This window comes from Glycine soja, chromosome 8 (assembly GCF_004193775.1).
Source record: "Glycine soja cultivar W05 chromosome 8, ASM419377v2, whole genome shotgun sequence".
Taxonomy (NCBI): Eukaryota; Viridiplantae; Streptophyta; class Magnoliopsida; order Fabales; family Fabaceae; genus Glycine; species Glycine soja.
The window spans coordinates 43,986,582-44,001,537 of record NC_041009.1 but is presented as its reverse complement, the minus strand read 5'-3'; the positions used below and the strand labels follow the sequence as shown (position 1 = coordinate 44,001,537).

The 14,956-nt window shown below is 38.6% G+C and overlaps 1 protein-coding gene across 6 annotated transcripts; it reads left to right on the top strand.

The window, feature by feature from the left end:
- Positions 1-463: 463 nt before the first annotated feature.
- On the top strand, positions 464-14,956 carry LOC114423424. Of its 6 annotated transcripts, none has more exons than XM_028390181.1 (10): positions 464-1,059; positions 1,417-1,468; positions 1,608-1,686; positions 1,830-1,875; positions 1,967-2,065; positions 3,245-3,313; positions 3,418-3,751; positions 3,891-4,036; positions 4,138-5,209; positions 14,164-14,956. In XM_028390181.1, exons 1-10 carry the CDS (start codon positions 649-651, stop codon positions 14,427-14,429), a joined length of 2,574 nt encoding a protein of 857 aa, XP_028245982.1. In that variant the 5' UTR covers positions 464-648; the 3' UTR covers positions 14,430-14,956. The 6 variants fall into 6 exon arrangements, with proteins under 6 accessions (XP_028245982.1, XP_028245984.1, XP_028245983.1 ...); XM_028390183.1 differs by lacking the exon at positions 14,164-14,956 and adding an exon at positions 5,551-5,999 and having other exon boundaries at positions 4,138-5,455; XM_028390182.1 differs by lacking the exon at positions 14,164-14,956 and adding an exon at positions 5,551-5,999 and having other exon boundaries at positions 4,138-5,469.

Below are 14,956 nucleotides of genomic sequence, written 5' to 3'. Positions count from 1 at the left end.
GATGATAACAAAAGGAAATGTATACAACACTCCTTCAACACACCCAATGAAATTTAGTTTGAAAAATATAACAAATTTTAATTATCCAAAACTACATTTTCAAATAAAATTTTATTCTAAAACATACTGTTTAAAGTAACCAAATATAATTTTTAAACGATTTTATTCTCAAATATAATTTTAAAACACTAACCAAAAATCCAAACATGTCTTGAGTTTAAAAAGAAAAAAAAAAAGGCGCGTGACTTTACGCGACACCAAGAGAGACGCAGCTCAAAGTCGAAACTTGAAAGACAAAAAAGAACGAAATCCGGGCAGCAAGCAAAGCAACACGCAGGCCGTCCGGGCAACGGGCAGCACTAGGCGCCGTTTTCAGAGTTCAGACCCTTAAGACGAAAGAAAGAGCCATCATTCATTATTAGTATTAGGTACACCCCAATCATCCGAACCTCAGCTTCGCAAGTTCGGCTCCCAGGTTCGGAACCCGAGCCTCCGGTAGGACTCCAAAGCTGCGCCCCTCGAAAACCCCACTGAAAGAGATACGAAGCAAGGGGCAAGAGAGAGAAAACAAAACACAGCGCATTTCTAGAAAGAGAAAGAAAGAACCTATTCTAGAGAGAGAAAGAGCGGAGTCTGCACGCGCGCGCGATGGTTCAGATAGCGAGGAGGAAGAAGGGACGGCCGTCGAAGGCGGATCTGGCGCGCCGCTCCGGTGAGTCTCAATCCGATCCCCGGCGGAGCCTCCGGCGCCGGAGCGTGAGGTACAACATCATCGACTACGACGGAGATTACCTTGACGACGACGAGGAGGACGAGAGGAGGCGCGAAAAGAAGAAGCTCAAGCTCATGGCGAAGCTGAACCAAGACGTCGGAGAAGAAGAAGAGGAGGAAGAGCGGGAAGAAGAAGAAGAAGAAAATGAGACTGCACCGAACCACACTCGTGCCAAGTCGCGTGAGGAGCACGCGCCGGTAGAAGAATACGACGACGACGAAAAAGAACAAGAGGAAGAGAACGAAAACGAACAAGAGGAAGAGAACGAAGAAGACGAAGAAAGTGTGGTAATGCATTAGTGTCTCTCTGTGTGTAAGGTTTTAAATTGCGGCCAAAATTATAGTCACTGAGATTCTTCTTTGGTGTAATAAAACTTCTCTCTTTTCTCTCTCTCTCTAGATTTCTCTGTCTGTCTGTGTCGGGATCTAGAGAGAGATTAACTAACAAGTCAACTGTCAAAAACTAACATACACAGAATCTGATCTCTCTCTCTCTCTCTCTCTCTCTCTCTCTCTATATATATATATATATATATAGCTGTCTCTGTCTGTCTTCTTTGTGTCTCTATCACACTCTCTATTATATATGAGGGAAGTATTTGGCCTTTGGATGTTATTAATTGTGTTTGTTTCTCATGATGACAGGCAAAGGGCAGAAAAGTGGAATGGAAAGGGCTCCACTCTGTTTCTGCTTCAGGTTCGTGTGATTTTATTTGGGGTACTTGTTTTGTGGATAGTTTGAAAAGAAAAAAGTGATGACTGCTGAAAGGGTACTAGTGGTTGTGTTTCTGCATCGTCCTTTGTGTGTTTTCATCAATTTTTTTTTATACTGTTAGGAGCTCCAGTGATTCTTCAATCTGGGATTCCGTTGCCTGATAAGAGAACTCTGGAATTGATCCTTGACAAGCTTCAGAAGTAAGTGTTTCCGTTCCCCATTTTCCAGTGTTTCTTTGGGTTTGGTGTTTAACTGTTTGTGGTGATGAGCAAGAGGGTGAATGTTTTTGGGTGCTATTTTGTTTTCTGACTTGGGACTATTGTGGGGGTGTGGGTGATGGCAGGAAGGACACTTATGGTGTGTTTGCGGACCCTGTTGATCCAGAAGAGGTGCGTCGATTTTTCTTCCTGTGAGTTGGTAAATCTTGCTTTTGGAAGACACCCCTGAGTTGGAAGTTCAAATTCTGTTTTTGACATGCAGCTTCCTGATTATCATGATGTGATTGAGCATCCCATGGACTTTGCTACTGTGAGGAAGAAGTTGGGAAATGGATCTTATACTACCTTAGAACAATTTGAGGTATGCAAACTTGATATACTTTCGATGCTTAGACTTGAGATCTGAGACTCAAAATGTGGGTTGTTAGCAAGAGTCAGCCAAATGTAGTTAGTACTTAGCATGTAAAGAAAACAATTGGAATGGCTAATTTCTTGATTTATTCAGCATATTGTCAAGTTTCAACAGGTCTTTCTGTAGAATTACTTACACATGGTCATTGCATCATTTTATTAGGCAACTAAGTATGTGCTGCACAATTTAATTTCTTATTGGTTGATGCATCATCCCGTGTTTATTGTATTGTTAAATGAAGTCTGTCAGGATTTTGCTAACACGTGCTGAAAATGGCATATGCTACACATTAACTAAAGGATCTACAATTCTACATTTACCTAGAGGGTGGAGGAAAATCTTTTCATTTTGTGTTTGATTGTAACCCACTTGATTGTCATCGAATCATGATAGTCTAACACTCTAACTTGGTGTTAATATTACAGTTTAGCTCTTTGGAATGTTGAACTTTAAAACATTTTATCCTCATCATTTTATTTAGACTTTTTCTTGCAAAAAATGTTGTTTAATATAATTGATGAAACCATCTTCATATAATTATTGATTTTTTTTGTCTTTTGCCAGAATTCTAAAAAGCAAATGATATTTTGCGTATGATTTCTGTTTCTTCCTGTTCTTCATGGGTATTACTCTTGTGCGTATGCCTGGGAGGATATGATAGCTTAGATCTTGGGTTGGAAATCTTGATTTTCTAGGAAAACAGAGGCAGTGTCTCTGGGAATACCTACAGCAATCTTGATTTTTAGTTAAAAATGTAGTGGAAGATTTCCCTTATTAAAGATAGTTCCTGCTCATGAAGTACAAAAATTTGTACTGGGAAGAAATTGATTTTATTTTATTTTTTTTATAATTTGTTTGTCTCTCTGACTAGTGTGGTTTTTCTTTCTACTAACAACTTGTAGATGCTTTTAAAACAATTGCAGTTATGATGAATGATACCACTATTCAATAAATGTGAGAATGAACTTGCTTCTCTGCTAATAGATCCCTCTATTACATAAGTTCCAGAATATTGTTTCCTTTCTATCATTTTGTCTGTGCTGTGCATTAATTGTCTTCCTAATTGACTAAAAATTGGAAGACAAGATTTTACTATAATTATACTGACTTGTGAATTGTTAAATGCAGACTGATGTCTTTTTAATTTGCTCAAATGCAATGCAATACAATGCACCAGAGACTATATACCACAAACAGGTATAAAGCTCAATGCTTCCCTGCATTCCCTTTCCCTCCCAATAAATGTAACATCAATAATTGTTTTTATTGTGCTTACTGTGTGACCCCTATATTTGTCACAGGCACGATCAATACAAGAACTTGGACGGAAGAAGTTTGAGAAGTTAAGGATTGGCTTTGAACGCTCTCAGAATGAGCTGAAATCAGAACAAAAAGCAGGATCCAATTATTTGGTTAAGAAGCAACCAAAGAAGCCACTGGCACGTGCCTCACAAGAACCTGTTGGCTCTGATTTCTCCTCAGGGGCAACTCTTGCTACTATTGCAGATGTACAGCCAACTTCCCATCTGATGCAAGGTGGTAGATGTGAGAGGTCTGGCAATCTTGATGGTATTTTGGAGGCAAACGCTTTCTGGATTGATGCAAATCAAGAGAAATCTGAAGATGTTTTGTCAGGTATGTCAGTAATGAGGTCATGCTATTATCTTTCTCCCGTTACATTTGCCCTCATTATTCCTATACATACTGTTAAAGGAGGATACTTATGTCAAAATCTAGTTATTCCATTTTTTATTGTGTTACTATATTGTTTCAGGGAAAGGTCTTCTCTCTAAGTGGGGAAGGAAGTCCTTTGCGCTTGATGAAAGTCGTCGTGCATCTTATAATATGTCCAATCAACCAATTGTTAGATCAGATTCAATATTTATGACCTTTGAGAGTGAAATGAAGCATCTGGTTACTGTATGTATTAAAAGGACTGAATTTTTTTATTGTATAGTTGGCTTGCTTTTACTCATATTGTCAAAACATTAAACATTACAATTTGTGATTTTTGGATACAGGTAGGACTTCAAGCAGAATATTCCTATGCTAGGAGTTTGGCTCGTTTTAGTGCATCTTTGGGACCTATTGCTTGGAAAATTGCTTCCCACAGGATTCAACATGCACTGCCAACTGGATGTAAATTTGGTCGTGGTTGGGTTGGAGAGTATGAACCACTCCCAACCCCAATATTAATGGTTAATAATCGTGTCCAAAAAGAAACTAGTTTGGTTATGAAGTTGCATTCCACTACTGAATTACCAAAGGGTAACCAAAATTGTAAGAATGTGGAATCCAGCATCCTACATCCTGTAAATGGACAGAAGCTTGAGGGAAATCCTCCTTCAATACCTGACTTAGAAGGAAAACCTTTCTTTGGTTCTGCTGCAGTAAGGTTCAGTGCTCCTGTCAACATCCTTAATCAGGTGCAGAACGCCCAATCCAGGAAATTAGGCAAGTCTGAGAATAAGAAACAATTGGAGTTGAATTCTTTAACCTCAAGTAATCAGAATAATAATGATCTGGTTGCGAAGTTTACAAGTAATGCTCCTGCAGTAGAGTCCAAGCCCAGAGAGATGGGGCCAAGGAACATGTTTAAACATCCACATACTAATGGAGTTGTTAGTGGAGAGTTTCCTAATGGAAAAGTCACGAATACAAGTTTGATTAGACAGGTGACTGGTTCATCACCTGAAAGTACATCACATCAATCTAGCAGAGCTGCTCCTGCTGTTGTCCATGGGCAGGAGCAGGGTCTTAGTGACCCAGTTCAGTTGATGAGAATGTTTGCAGAAAGGGCTCAAAAGCAACACACTTCTTCCAATCATTCTCTTGTTGATACTCCGCCAGTGACACTATCAGGTCCATCTGGACAGAGAAATGACTCGGGCAATGCTTCAGCAGCAGCTGCCCATGCATGGATGTCTGTCGGGGCAGGAGGGTTTAAACAAGGACCCAACAATTCTAGTTCACCCAAAAATCATATATCTGCAGATTCTTTGTACAACTCAACAAGAGAATTGCATCAGCATATTTCAAGAATTCGGGGGGAGTTTCCCTCTGGTGGAATGCCTTTCCAACCATTTCAAGCAGGCGCTGTTTCACAGTTTCCCAACCGGCCTATGGTTTTCCCTCAGTTAGCATCTGCTGACCAATCTAGATTTCAAATGCAGCCCCCTTGGGGAGGTCTTAGTCCTCATAGCCAGTCAAGGCAGAAACAGGAAACGCTTCCACCTGACTTGAATATTGATTTTGAATCACCAGGGTCACCTGTTAAACAATCTCCTGGTGTCCTTGTTGACTCACAGCAACCAGACCTAGCTTTGCAACTATGATGAGGTATTGTTGTCATGGTATGGATATTTCCACTTGAATTGGACTGGTCATGAAATTTGGAGCTCCTGTAATCGAATGTTGAATTTTGATCCTTGAAGGTGTGCATAATAAATGTGAAAATGCCAAAGTCTACCCGGATTGGAATTTAGCACAAGGTAGTCCTGAGTCGAAATGACAGTGCTGGAGACTTCGGTGGATTTAACAGAAATAACTTCAGGACTTACCATAGTTTCCTGATGAGGATTACCGAATCCATGGACCATGTCTCTGTTAACCTAGGGTTGAAGTTGTAGAAAAAGTCGGCAAGTTGATTGATTATATTGGTAGCTGGTAAACTGCAAAATATTTTGTTGATGCCTTGTATGTATATTGTTTACAAATTTGATTAAATTTGGTTGCCTAGATATTTCATTCCATTGACGACTACTTGTGTCCGACCCCACCTAGTGGGATAAGGCGTTGTTGTTGTTGTTGACGACTACTTGTGTATCTGGATTGGTGGTAGGGCATCACTTCTTAATCATGCTATTCTATTTGAAACACTAGCCAATCATGAGGATATTTTTTTTTTTTTGGTAACTACATGAGGATTTACATGTAGGAATGGAAAGAGAAATATGCACATTTCTCTTTTTTCCCTTTTCCCCGTAGGATAGGCTTAGACACACTGAAGCAATTATAAATCACATGAAACCATAGGATAGGCTTTAAGGCATTTGGTGGCAGTTACCAACAAATTTGGACACTCTTTGGACGTACAAAATTGGTTCTGCTATGCAACTTTCTGATGTATTTAGATCTTTTTCATTTGTGTTTCTTCCGATCTGTCAAAAGCATGCCATCACTGTAAGTCAATTGGATCCTGAAGATTCAGGGCAGTAACAGAAGCTGTTTGAGAATGACGAAACCATGAAAGTTTATATCTCCAAGGTGGTGAAGAATTTGCTTGTTGATTTCCTTTGTTTGCTGCTTGCCCTCTGGCTGATTGTTATAAGCCACATTTACAAAACAGTTTGGCTCATTGAACTTGTTGGAAAGCAAATAATGGTCAACAATGGAGCAATTGAACTTGTAAGACAAAATCGGTTGCCAACTAAACATGTCACACTGGCGTGGTTGGATGAAGCCTAGAATTGAGGCAACTGTTTAGAAACTTGGTGATCCAAATTGACAGGGTGAGGGCTTTGAAATTATCAATGCTACATTAAAAAAGTTCTAACGTTATGTCATGGCATTCTCTTGGATTTGTAGTTCGATAGCACATGATGCTATTTTCTATATATACTCTATTTACCGAGACAAACACATTCATTGAATTTTACTTGTGAAATTTAAACATTAGAATGATGTAGTAGATATTAGATGATGAGAAAGAGGAAACACAGGAATAGTTTTCTGTTCAATAATGGTGAAACATATTTTTTTACCACCGAATTTGGAGAGATCGTGTTTTATTGTGGAAGACTCAGTTGTGTATTTGGAATTATAAGAGTATAATTCAGATTAAAAAAAAAATCGTTAGTGGAAGAGAAAAAGTTAGGGAGTCAAAGGTAGAATGTAATTACTAAAAACTAATAGGAAGAGTATATAATTAATCAAAGATTTGTGTATAAAAAACTTAATATAATTTTTTTTTGAAAATTTGAACATTGTTCTTTTTCCGTTGTAGGGGCAACATTGCTTTTCTTCTTCAAATGGGTTCTTCCTCTTCATTTTTAATTTTTTTAGTCCCAAATTAGAGTTTAGGGTTTGTGTTGTAACTTCAAATTTCTGCAATTAATTGGTTTTTTTTGCCCATATCATCTTATTTAGGATTTTGTATTGAGGGATATTTGGGTTTAGGGTGAAATAGGTGTAATTTTTTAAGGGATTCAAGGTCGATTTTGAAGTTCCAATCATGAAATCACATGGTTTTAGTTCGAGGAAGTAGAGGGAACCCATCGAGGGCTCGAGTCAAAAGGATTTTCATGAAATTCTGGAAGATTCAGGACTCCTTTCACTGACTGCAAAGAGTATGTTATTTTGCGTATTATTACAACAACTGACTACTTTGGAAGGAGATTCTAGGGTTGTCATAACTATATAATAAGGGAATTTTTTTCTTTATATTTTCCATATTCGAAGCTTTATGTTGGATGTTTTGGTTGTGATGAATTTATTTTATTATTTTGTTTTCATGTTAGAAAGGGTAGAAGAACAATGGTTGTAGTTTTTTTTATTGACATAACAAAGAAACTTTGCATGACACATTTGATTATTATGAGGCATAGGAGAAGAATTGTGATCCTCCAGAACAGTTTAACTTCTAGTAGGTAATGGCTGAAGATGGTTGTCATTGGGTGTGCTGCCATGTTAGGGATAATTGTGATTCTTGTGTTTATGTTGTTCAATTTACTAATGACATACAAAAGTACTTGAAGTAGGATGTGAGTCTTCATTTACAATGTAATTTGGCAATATTTTATCCTAATTAAAGTGAGTTTGGCTGGATTTACAATGTATTGGTTTACAATTTGACAATGTTTTGATTTACAATTCCATTCTTCTAGTGTTAGTATTGACAATACTATTTAGCATATTTTTGAAAACTTAATGGACCAAACTAAAACAATTTTGTATTCATATTTATATAATTACTCAATATGAAAAACAACACAATCAAATATCCCAAAGTAAACAAATAACAAATCACAACACAATCAAATACTTCAAAAATCCATTTTGTATTATGCTGTCAAAGAACAAAGCACCACTTCCAAAACAAAATATCAAAAGATAACCCTAAAAACCCTTCCTTTATTACACCATTAAGCAAACACAGACAATTCCAAACCTTGAATCAAAAAACTTAGCAATCATCACTAGTGACCACAAAATCTCATTTTGCACTACACACCCAATAAACCCAGCAGCCAAAACAAAAATAGAAAAAATAAAACACCACAAAAAGACGTATCTTTATTGATGACATCAATCTAAGTCTCCTCATACAAATCCTTAATTTTCCCCCACTTTTTTCTCATGTTAGGATATCTTTCAAAACGATGTTGTTTTGATTGTTACTTCAGCATCCCACTCAATGAGTACCAAACATGTCACACAATTTTGTTTTAAAATGAAATGTATCATAATTAAACAATTATGAAACATAAATGAACAAAAAATAACATTAAGTCTAATTATTATTAGGTACACCCCTGCTCACACGAGCCTCAGCTTTGCAAGTTCAGCGCCCAGGTTCGGGACCCGAGGCTCCGGTAAGATTCCAAAGCTGCGCCCCTCGAAAACCCCACTGAAAGAGATACGAAAAGGGGCAAGAGAGAGAAAACAAAACACAGCGCATTTGTAGAGAGAGAAAGAAGGAACCGATTCTAGAGAGAGAAAGAGCGGAGGACGCACACACGCGCGATGGTTCAGATCGCGAGGAGGAAGAAGGGACGGCCGTCGAAGGCGGATCTGGCTCGTCGCTCCGGCGAGTCTCAATCCGATCCCCGGCGGAGCCTCCGGCGCCGGAGCGTGAGGTACAACATCATCGATTACGACGGAGATTACCTTGACGACGACGACGAGGACGAGAGGAGGCGCGAGAAGAAGAAGCTCAAGCTCATGGCGAAGTTGAACCAGGACGGCGGAGAAGAAGAAGAAGAGGAAGAGCGGGAAGAAGAAGAAAACGAAACTGCACCGCACCACACTCGTGCCGAGTCGCGTGAGGAGCACGCGCCGGTAGAAGAATACGACGACGACGAAAAAGAACAAGAGGAAGAGAACGAAAACGAACAAGAGGAAGAGAACGAAGAAGACGAAGAAAGTGTGGTAATGCATTAGTGTCTCTCTGTGTGTAAGGTTTTAAATTGTGGCCAAAATTATAGTCACTGAGATTCTTCTTTGGTGTAATAAAACTTCTCTTTTTTCTCTCTCTCTAGATTTCTCTGTCTGTCTGTGTCGGGATCTAGAGAGAGATTAACTAACAAGTCAACTGTCAAAAACTAACATACACAGAATCTGATCTCTCTCTCTCTCTCTCTCTCTCTCTCTCTCTATATATATATATATATATATATATATATATATATATATATATCTGTCTCTGTCTGTCCTGTTTGTGTCTCTATCACACTCTCTATTATATATGACTGAAGTATTTGGCCTTTGGAAACAATTAATTGTGTGTGCGTGCGTGTGTTTGTTTCTAATGATGACAGGTAAAGGGCAGAAAAGTGGAATCGAAAGGGCTCCACTCTGTTTCTGCTTCAGGTTCGTGTGATTTTAATTGGGGTACTTTGTTTTGAGGTTTAGGGCGTGATATTTTTTTAGTTTTTTTTATATTATATATGGATATGGATAATTTGAAAAGGAAAAAGTGATGACTGCTGAAAGGGTACTAGTGGTTGTGTTTCTGCATGGTCCTTTGTGTGTTTTCATCAATTTGCCTTTTTTGTTTTTAACTGTTAGGAGCTCCAGTGATTCTTCAATCTGGAATTCCGTTGCCTGATAAGAGGACTCTGGAATTGATCCTTGACAAGCTTCAGAAGTACGTGTTTCCGTTTTCCTTTTTTCAATGTTTCTTTGGGTTTGGAGTTTAACTGTTTATGGTGATGAGCAAGAGGGTGAATGTTTTTGTGTGCTATTTTGTTTTCTGACTTGGGACTATTGTGGGGGTGTGGATGATGGCAGGAAGGACACTTATGGTGTGTTTGCGGACCCTGTTGATCCAGAAGAGGTGTGTCGATTTTTCTTCCTGTGAGTTGGTAAATCTTGCTTTTGGAAGACACCCCTGAGTTGGAAGTTCAAATTCTGTTTTGACATGCAGCTTCCTGATTATCACGATGTGATCGAGCATCCCATGGACTTTGCCACTGTGAGGAAGAACTTGGCAAATGGATCTTATACCACCTTAGAGCAATTTGAGGTATGCAAAATTTGTCTCAGCTGGTCATGATTGGAGGAGTTTTTTTTTTTTTTTTGAGATTTTATTTGTTTTGCAATTTGGTACTGAATTTGGTTGTTGATTGCGCTCTTCTACTGAGATATTACTTGTATGTGTTTGAACTTGATATACTTACGATGCTCTGACTTGAGAGCTGAGACTCAAATTTAGGCATAACATAACCTGCTTTGCTTTTCTGTGATGGATTCAGCAAGGATGACTGTTGTCAATGATGTATCAAACTATCGGCAAAAAAATGTGGTTGTTAGCAAGAGTCAGCCTCATGTAGTTAGTACTAAGCATGAATGAAGATATTTGGAATGACTAATTTCTTGATTTATTCAGCATATTGTCATGTTTCAACAGTTCTTTCTGTAGTATTACTTACAAATGGTCATTGCATCATTTTATTAGGCAACTAACTATGCTGCATATTTTAATTTCTTATTGGTTGATGCATCATCCCATGTTTATTGTATTATTAAATGAAGTCTGTCAGGATTTTGCCAAGTACATGCTGAAAATGGCACATTCTACGTTGCAACTATAAAGGATCTACATTAACCAAGAGCGTGGAAGAAAATCTTTTCATTTGTGTTTGATTGTAACCTGCTTGATTGGCATTGAATTGTGATAGTCTAACACTCTAACTTGGTGTTAAAATTACAGTTTAGCTCTTAGGAATGTGGAACCTTAAAACATTTTATTGCAAAAAATGTTGTTTGATTTGATCATGCTTAAAAAATGTCTATTTAATATTGTCAATGACACCATCTTCATCTAATTATTGATTTATTCATCTATGCCTCCCATTTAGATATCATTTGTGAGTAGTCTAAAAAGCAACTGGTATTTTGCATATGGTTTCTGTTTCTTCCTGTTCTTCATGGGTGTTACCCAGGTGCTAATGCCTGGAATGATATGATGGATTAGATCTTGGGTTGGAAATCTTGATTTTCTGGGTAAACAGAGGTAGTGTCTCTGGCAATACCTATGGCAATATTGATTTTTAATTAGATTTATTAAAAACTCTAGTTGAAGATTTCCCTGATAAAAGATGGTTCTTGCTTCACAAAGTACTATAATTTGTATTGGGGTGAAATTGATTTTTTTTATAATTTATTTTTCTCTCTGACTAGTATGGTTTTTCTTTGTATTGGGGAGATGCTTTTTAAACAATTGCAGTTATTATGATGAATGATATTCAAGAAATGTGAGAATGAACTTGCTACTCTGCTATTTTTTGTGCATCTCCAGGACCTATTGCTTGGAATATTGTTTCCTTTCTATCATCTTAACTGTTCATTAGTCTTCTTGAGTAAAAATTGGATGACCAGATTTGATGATAATTACTCTGACCTGTGAATGAAATTGTTGAATGCAGAGTGATGTATTTTTAATTTGCTCAAATGCAATGCAATACAATGCACCGGAGACTATATACCACAAACAGGTATAAAGCTCAATGCTTCCCTGTGTTACCCTCCCAACAATTGTGAAATCAATAATTGTTTTATACTTTTATTGTGCTTACTGTGTAACCCCTATATTTTTCACAGGCGCGATCAATACAAGAACTTGGACGGAAGAAATTTGAGAAGTTAAGGATTGGCTTTGAGCACTCTGAGATTGAACTGAAATCTGAACAAAAAGCAGGATCCAATTATTTGGTTAAGAAGCAACCAAAGAAGCCATTGGCACGTGCCTCACAAGAACCTGTTGGCTCTGATTTCTCCTCAGGGGCAACTCTTGCTACTATTACAGATGTACAGCCAACTTCCCATCTGATGCAAGGTGGTAGATGTGAGAGGTCTGGCAATCTTGATGGTATTTTGGAGGCAAATGCTTTCTGGATTGATGCAAATCAAGAGAAAGCTGAAGATGTTTTGTTAGGTATGTCAGTAATGAGATCATGCTATTATCTTTCTCCCGTTACATTTGCCCTCATTATTCCTATACATACTGTTAAAGGAGGATACTTATGTCAAAATCTAGTTGTTCCATTTTTTATTGTGTTGCTATATTGTTTCAGGGAAAGGTCTTCTCTCTAAGTGGGGAAGGAAGTCCTTTGCGCTTGATGAAAGTCGTCGTGCATCTTACAATATGTCCAATCAACCAATTGTTAAACCAGATTCAATATTTATGACCTTTGAGAGAGGAATGAAGCATCTGGTTACTGTATGTATCAAAAGGACTGAATTTTTTTCTTGTATAGTTGGCTTGCTTTTACTCACATTTTCAACATAAAACATTACAATTTGTAATTTTTGGATACAGGTTGGACTTCATGCAGAATATTCCTATGCTAGGAGTTTGGCCCGTTTTAGTGCATCTCTAGGACCTATTGCTTGGAAAATTGCTTCCCACAGGATTCAACACGCACTGCCAGCTGGATGTAAATTTGGTCGTGGTTGGGTTGGAGAGTATGAACCGCTTTCTACCCCAATATTAATGGTTAATAATCGTGTCCAAAAAGAAAATAGTTTGGTTATGAAGTTGCATTCCACTACTGAATTACCAAAGGGTAACCAAAATTGTAAGAATGTGGAATCCAGCATCATGCATCCTGTAAATGGACAGATGCTTGAGGGAAAACGTCCTTCAATGCCTGATTTCAAAGGAAAACCTTTATTTGGTTCTGCTGGAGTAAGGCTCAGTGCTCCTGTCAACATCCTCAATCAGGAGCAGAACGCCCAATCCAGGAAATTAGGCAAGTGTGAGAATAAGGGTTTGAAACAATTGGAGTTGAATTCTTTAACCTCAAGTAATCAGAATAATAATGGTCTGGTTGCAAAGTTTACAAGTAATGCTTCTACAGCTAATGCTCCTGCAGTAGAGTCCAAGCCCAGAGAGATGGTGCCAAGGAACATGTTCAAACAGCCCGATACTAATGGAGTTATTAGTGGAGAGTTGCCTAATGGAAAAGTCACGAATACAAGTTTGAATAGACAGGTGACTGGTTCATCATCACCTGAAAGTACATCGAATCAATCAAGAAGAGCTGCTCCTGGTGCTGTCCATGGGCAGGAGCAGGGTCTTAGCGACCCAGGTCAGTTGATGAGAATGTTCGCAGAAAGGGCTCAAAAGCAACACACTTCCAATCATTCGCATGTTGATACTCCGCCAGTGACACTATCAGGTCCATCTGGACAGAGAAATGACTCAGGCAATGCTTCAGCAACAGCTGCCCATGCATGGATGTCTGTTGGGGCAGGAGGGTTTAAACAAGGACCTGACAATTCTAGTTCACCCAAAAATCAGATATCTGCAGATTCTTTGTACAACTCAACAAGAGAGTTGCATCAGCAGATTTCAAAAATTCAGGGGGAGTTTCCCCCTGGTGAAATACCTTTCCAACCATTTCAAGCAGTTGCTCCTCAACCTATTCACACAGGCGCTGTTTCACAGTTTCCCAACCGGCCTATGGTTTTCCCTCAGTTAGAATCTGCTGACCAAGCTAGCTTTCAAATGAGAATGTTTGCAGAAAGGGCTCAAAAGCAACACACTTCTTCCAATCATTCCCTTGTTGATACTCTGCCAGTGACATTATCAGGTCCATCTGAACAGAGAAATGACTCGGGCAATGCTTCAGCAACAGCTGCCCATGCATGGATGTCTGTTGGGGCTGGAGGGTTTAAACAAGGACCCGATAATTCTAGTTCACCCAAAAATAAGATATCTGTAGAATCTTTGTACAACTCAACAAGAGAGTTGCATCAGCATATTTCAAGAATTCGGGGGGAGTTTCCCTCTGGTGGAATGCCTTTCCAACCATTTCAAGCAGTTGCTCCTCAACCTATTCAGACAGGCACTGTTTCCCAGTTTCCCAACCGGCCTATGGTTTTCCCTCAGTTAGCATCTGCTGATCAATCTAGATTTCAAATGCAGCCCCCTTGGCGAGGTCTTAGTCCTCGTAGCCAGTCAAGGCAGAAACAGGAAACCCTTCCACCTGACTTGAATATTGATTTTGAATCACCAGGGTCACCTGTAAAACAATCTTCTGGTGTCCTTGTTGACTCACAGCAACCAGACCTAGCTTTGCAACTGTGATGAGGCATTGCTGTCTTGGTATGGGTGTTTCCACTTGAATTGGACTGGTCATGGAATTTGCAGCTCCTGTAATTGAATGTTGAATTTTGATCCTTGAAGACTTGCATAATAAATGTGAAAATGCCAAAATTTACCGAGATTGGAATTTTGCACAAGGTAGTCCTGAGTCGAAATCAGTGCCGGAGACTTCTGTGGATTTAACAGAAATAACTTCATGATTCACCATAATTTCCTGATGAGGATTACCGAGTCCATGCACCATGTCTCTGTTAACCTAGGGTTGGAGTTGTAGAAAAAGTCTGCAAGTTGATTGATTATATTGGTTGCAGGAAAATTGCAAAATATATTGTTGATGCCTTGTATGTATATTGTTCACAAATTGATTAAATTTGGTTGCCTAGATATTTCGTTCCATTGATGACTACTTATGTATCTGAATTGGTGGTAGGGCATCACTTATTATTTTGTACATGAGATTAACATGTTACTAATGGAAAGTGATTGCTTGCGTCTTTTTCTTTATTTAA

Coding starts and splice junctions, on each gene's coding strand:
- LOC114423424 (XM_028390178.1), top strand. CDS start 8,861: ATGGTTCAGATCGCGAGGAGGAAGAAGGGACGGCCGTCGAAGGCGGAT. Junction 11,833..11,938: donor AGACTATATACCACAAACAG/GTATAAAGCTCA, acceptor TATTTTTCACAG/GCGCGATCAATACAAGAACT. Junction 12,558..12,656: donor GAATGAAGCATCTGGTTACT/GTATGTATCAAA, acceptor TTTTGGATACAG/GTTGGACTTCATGCAGAATA.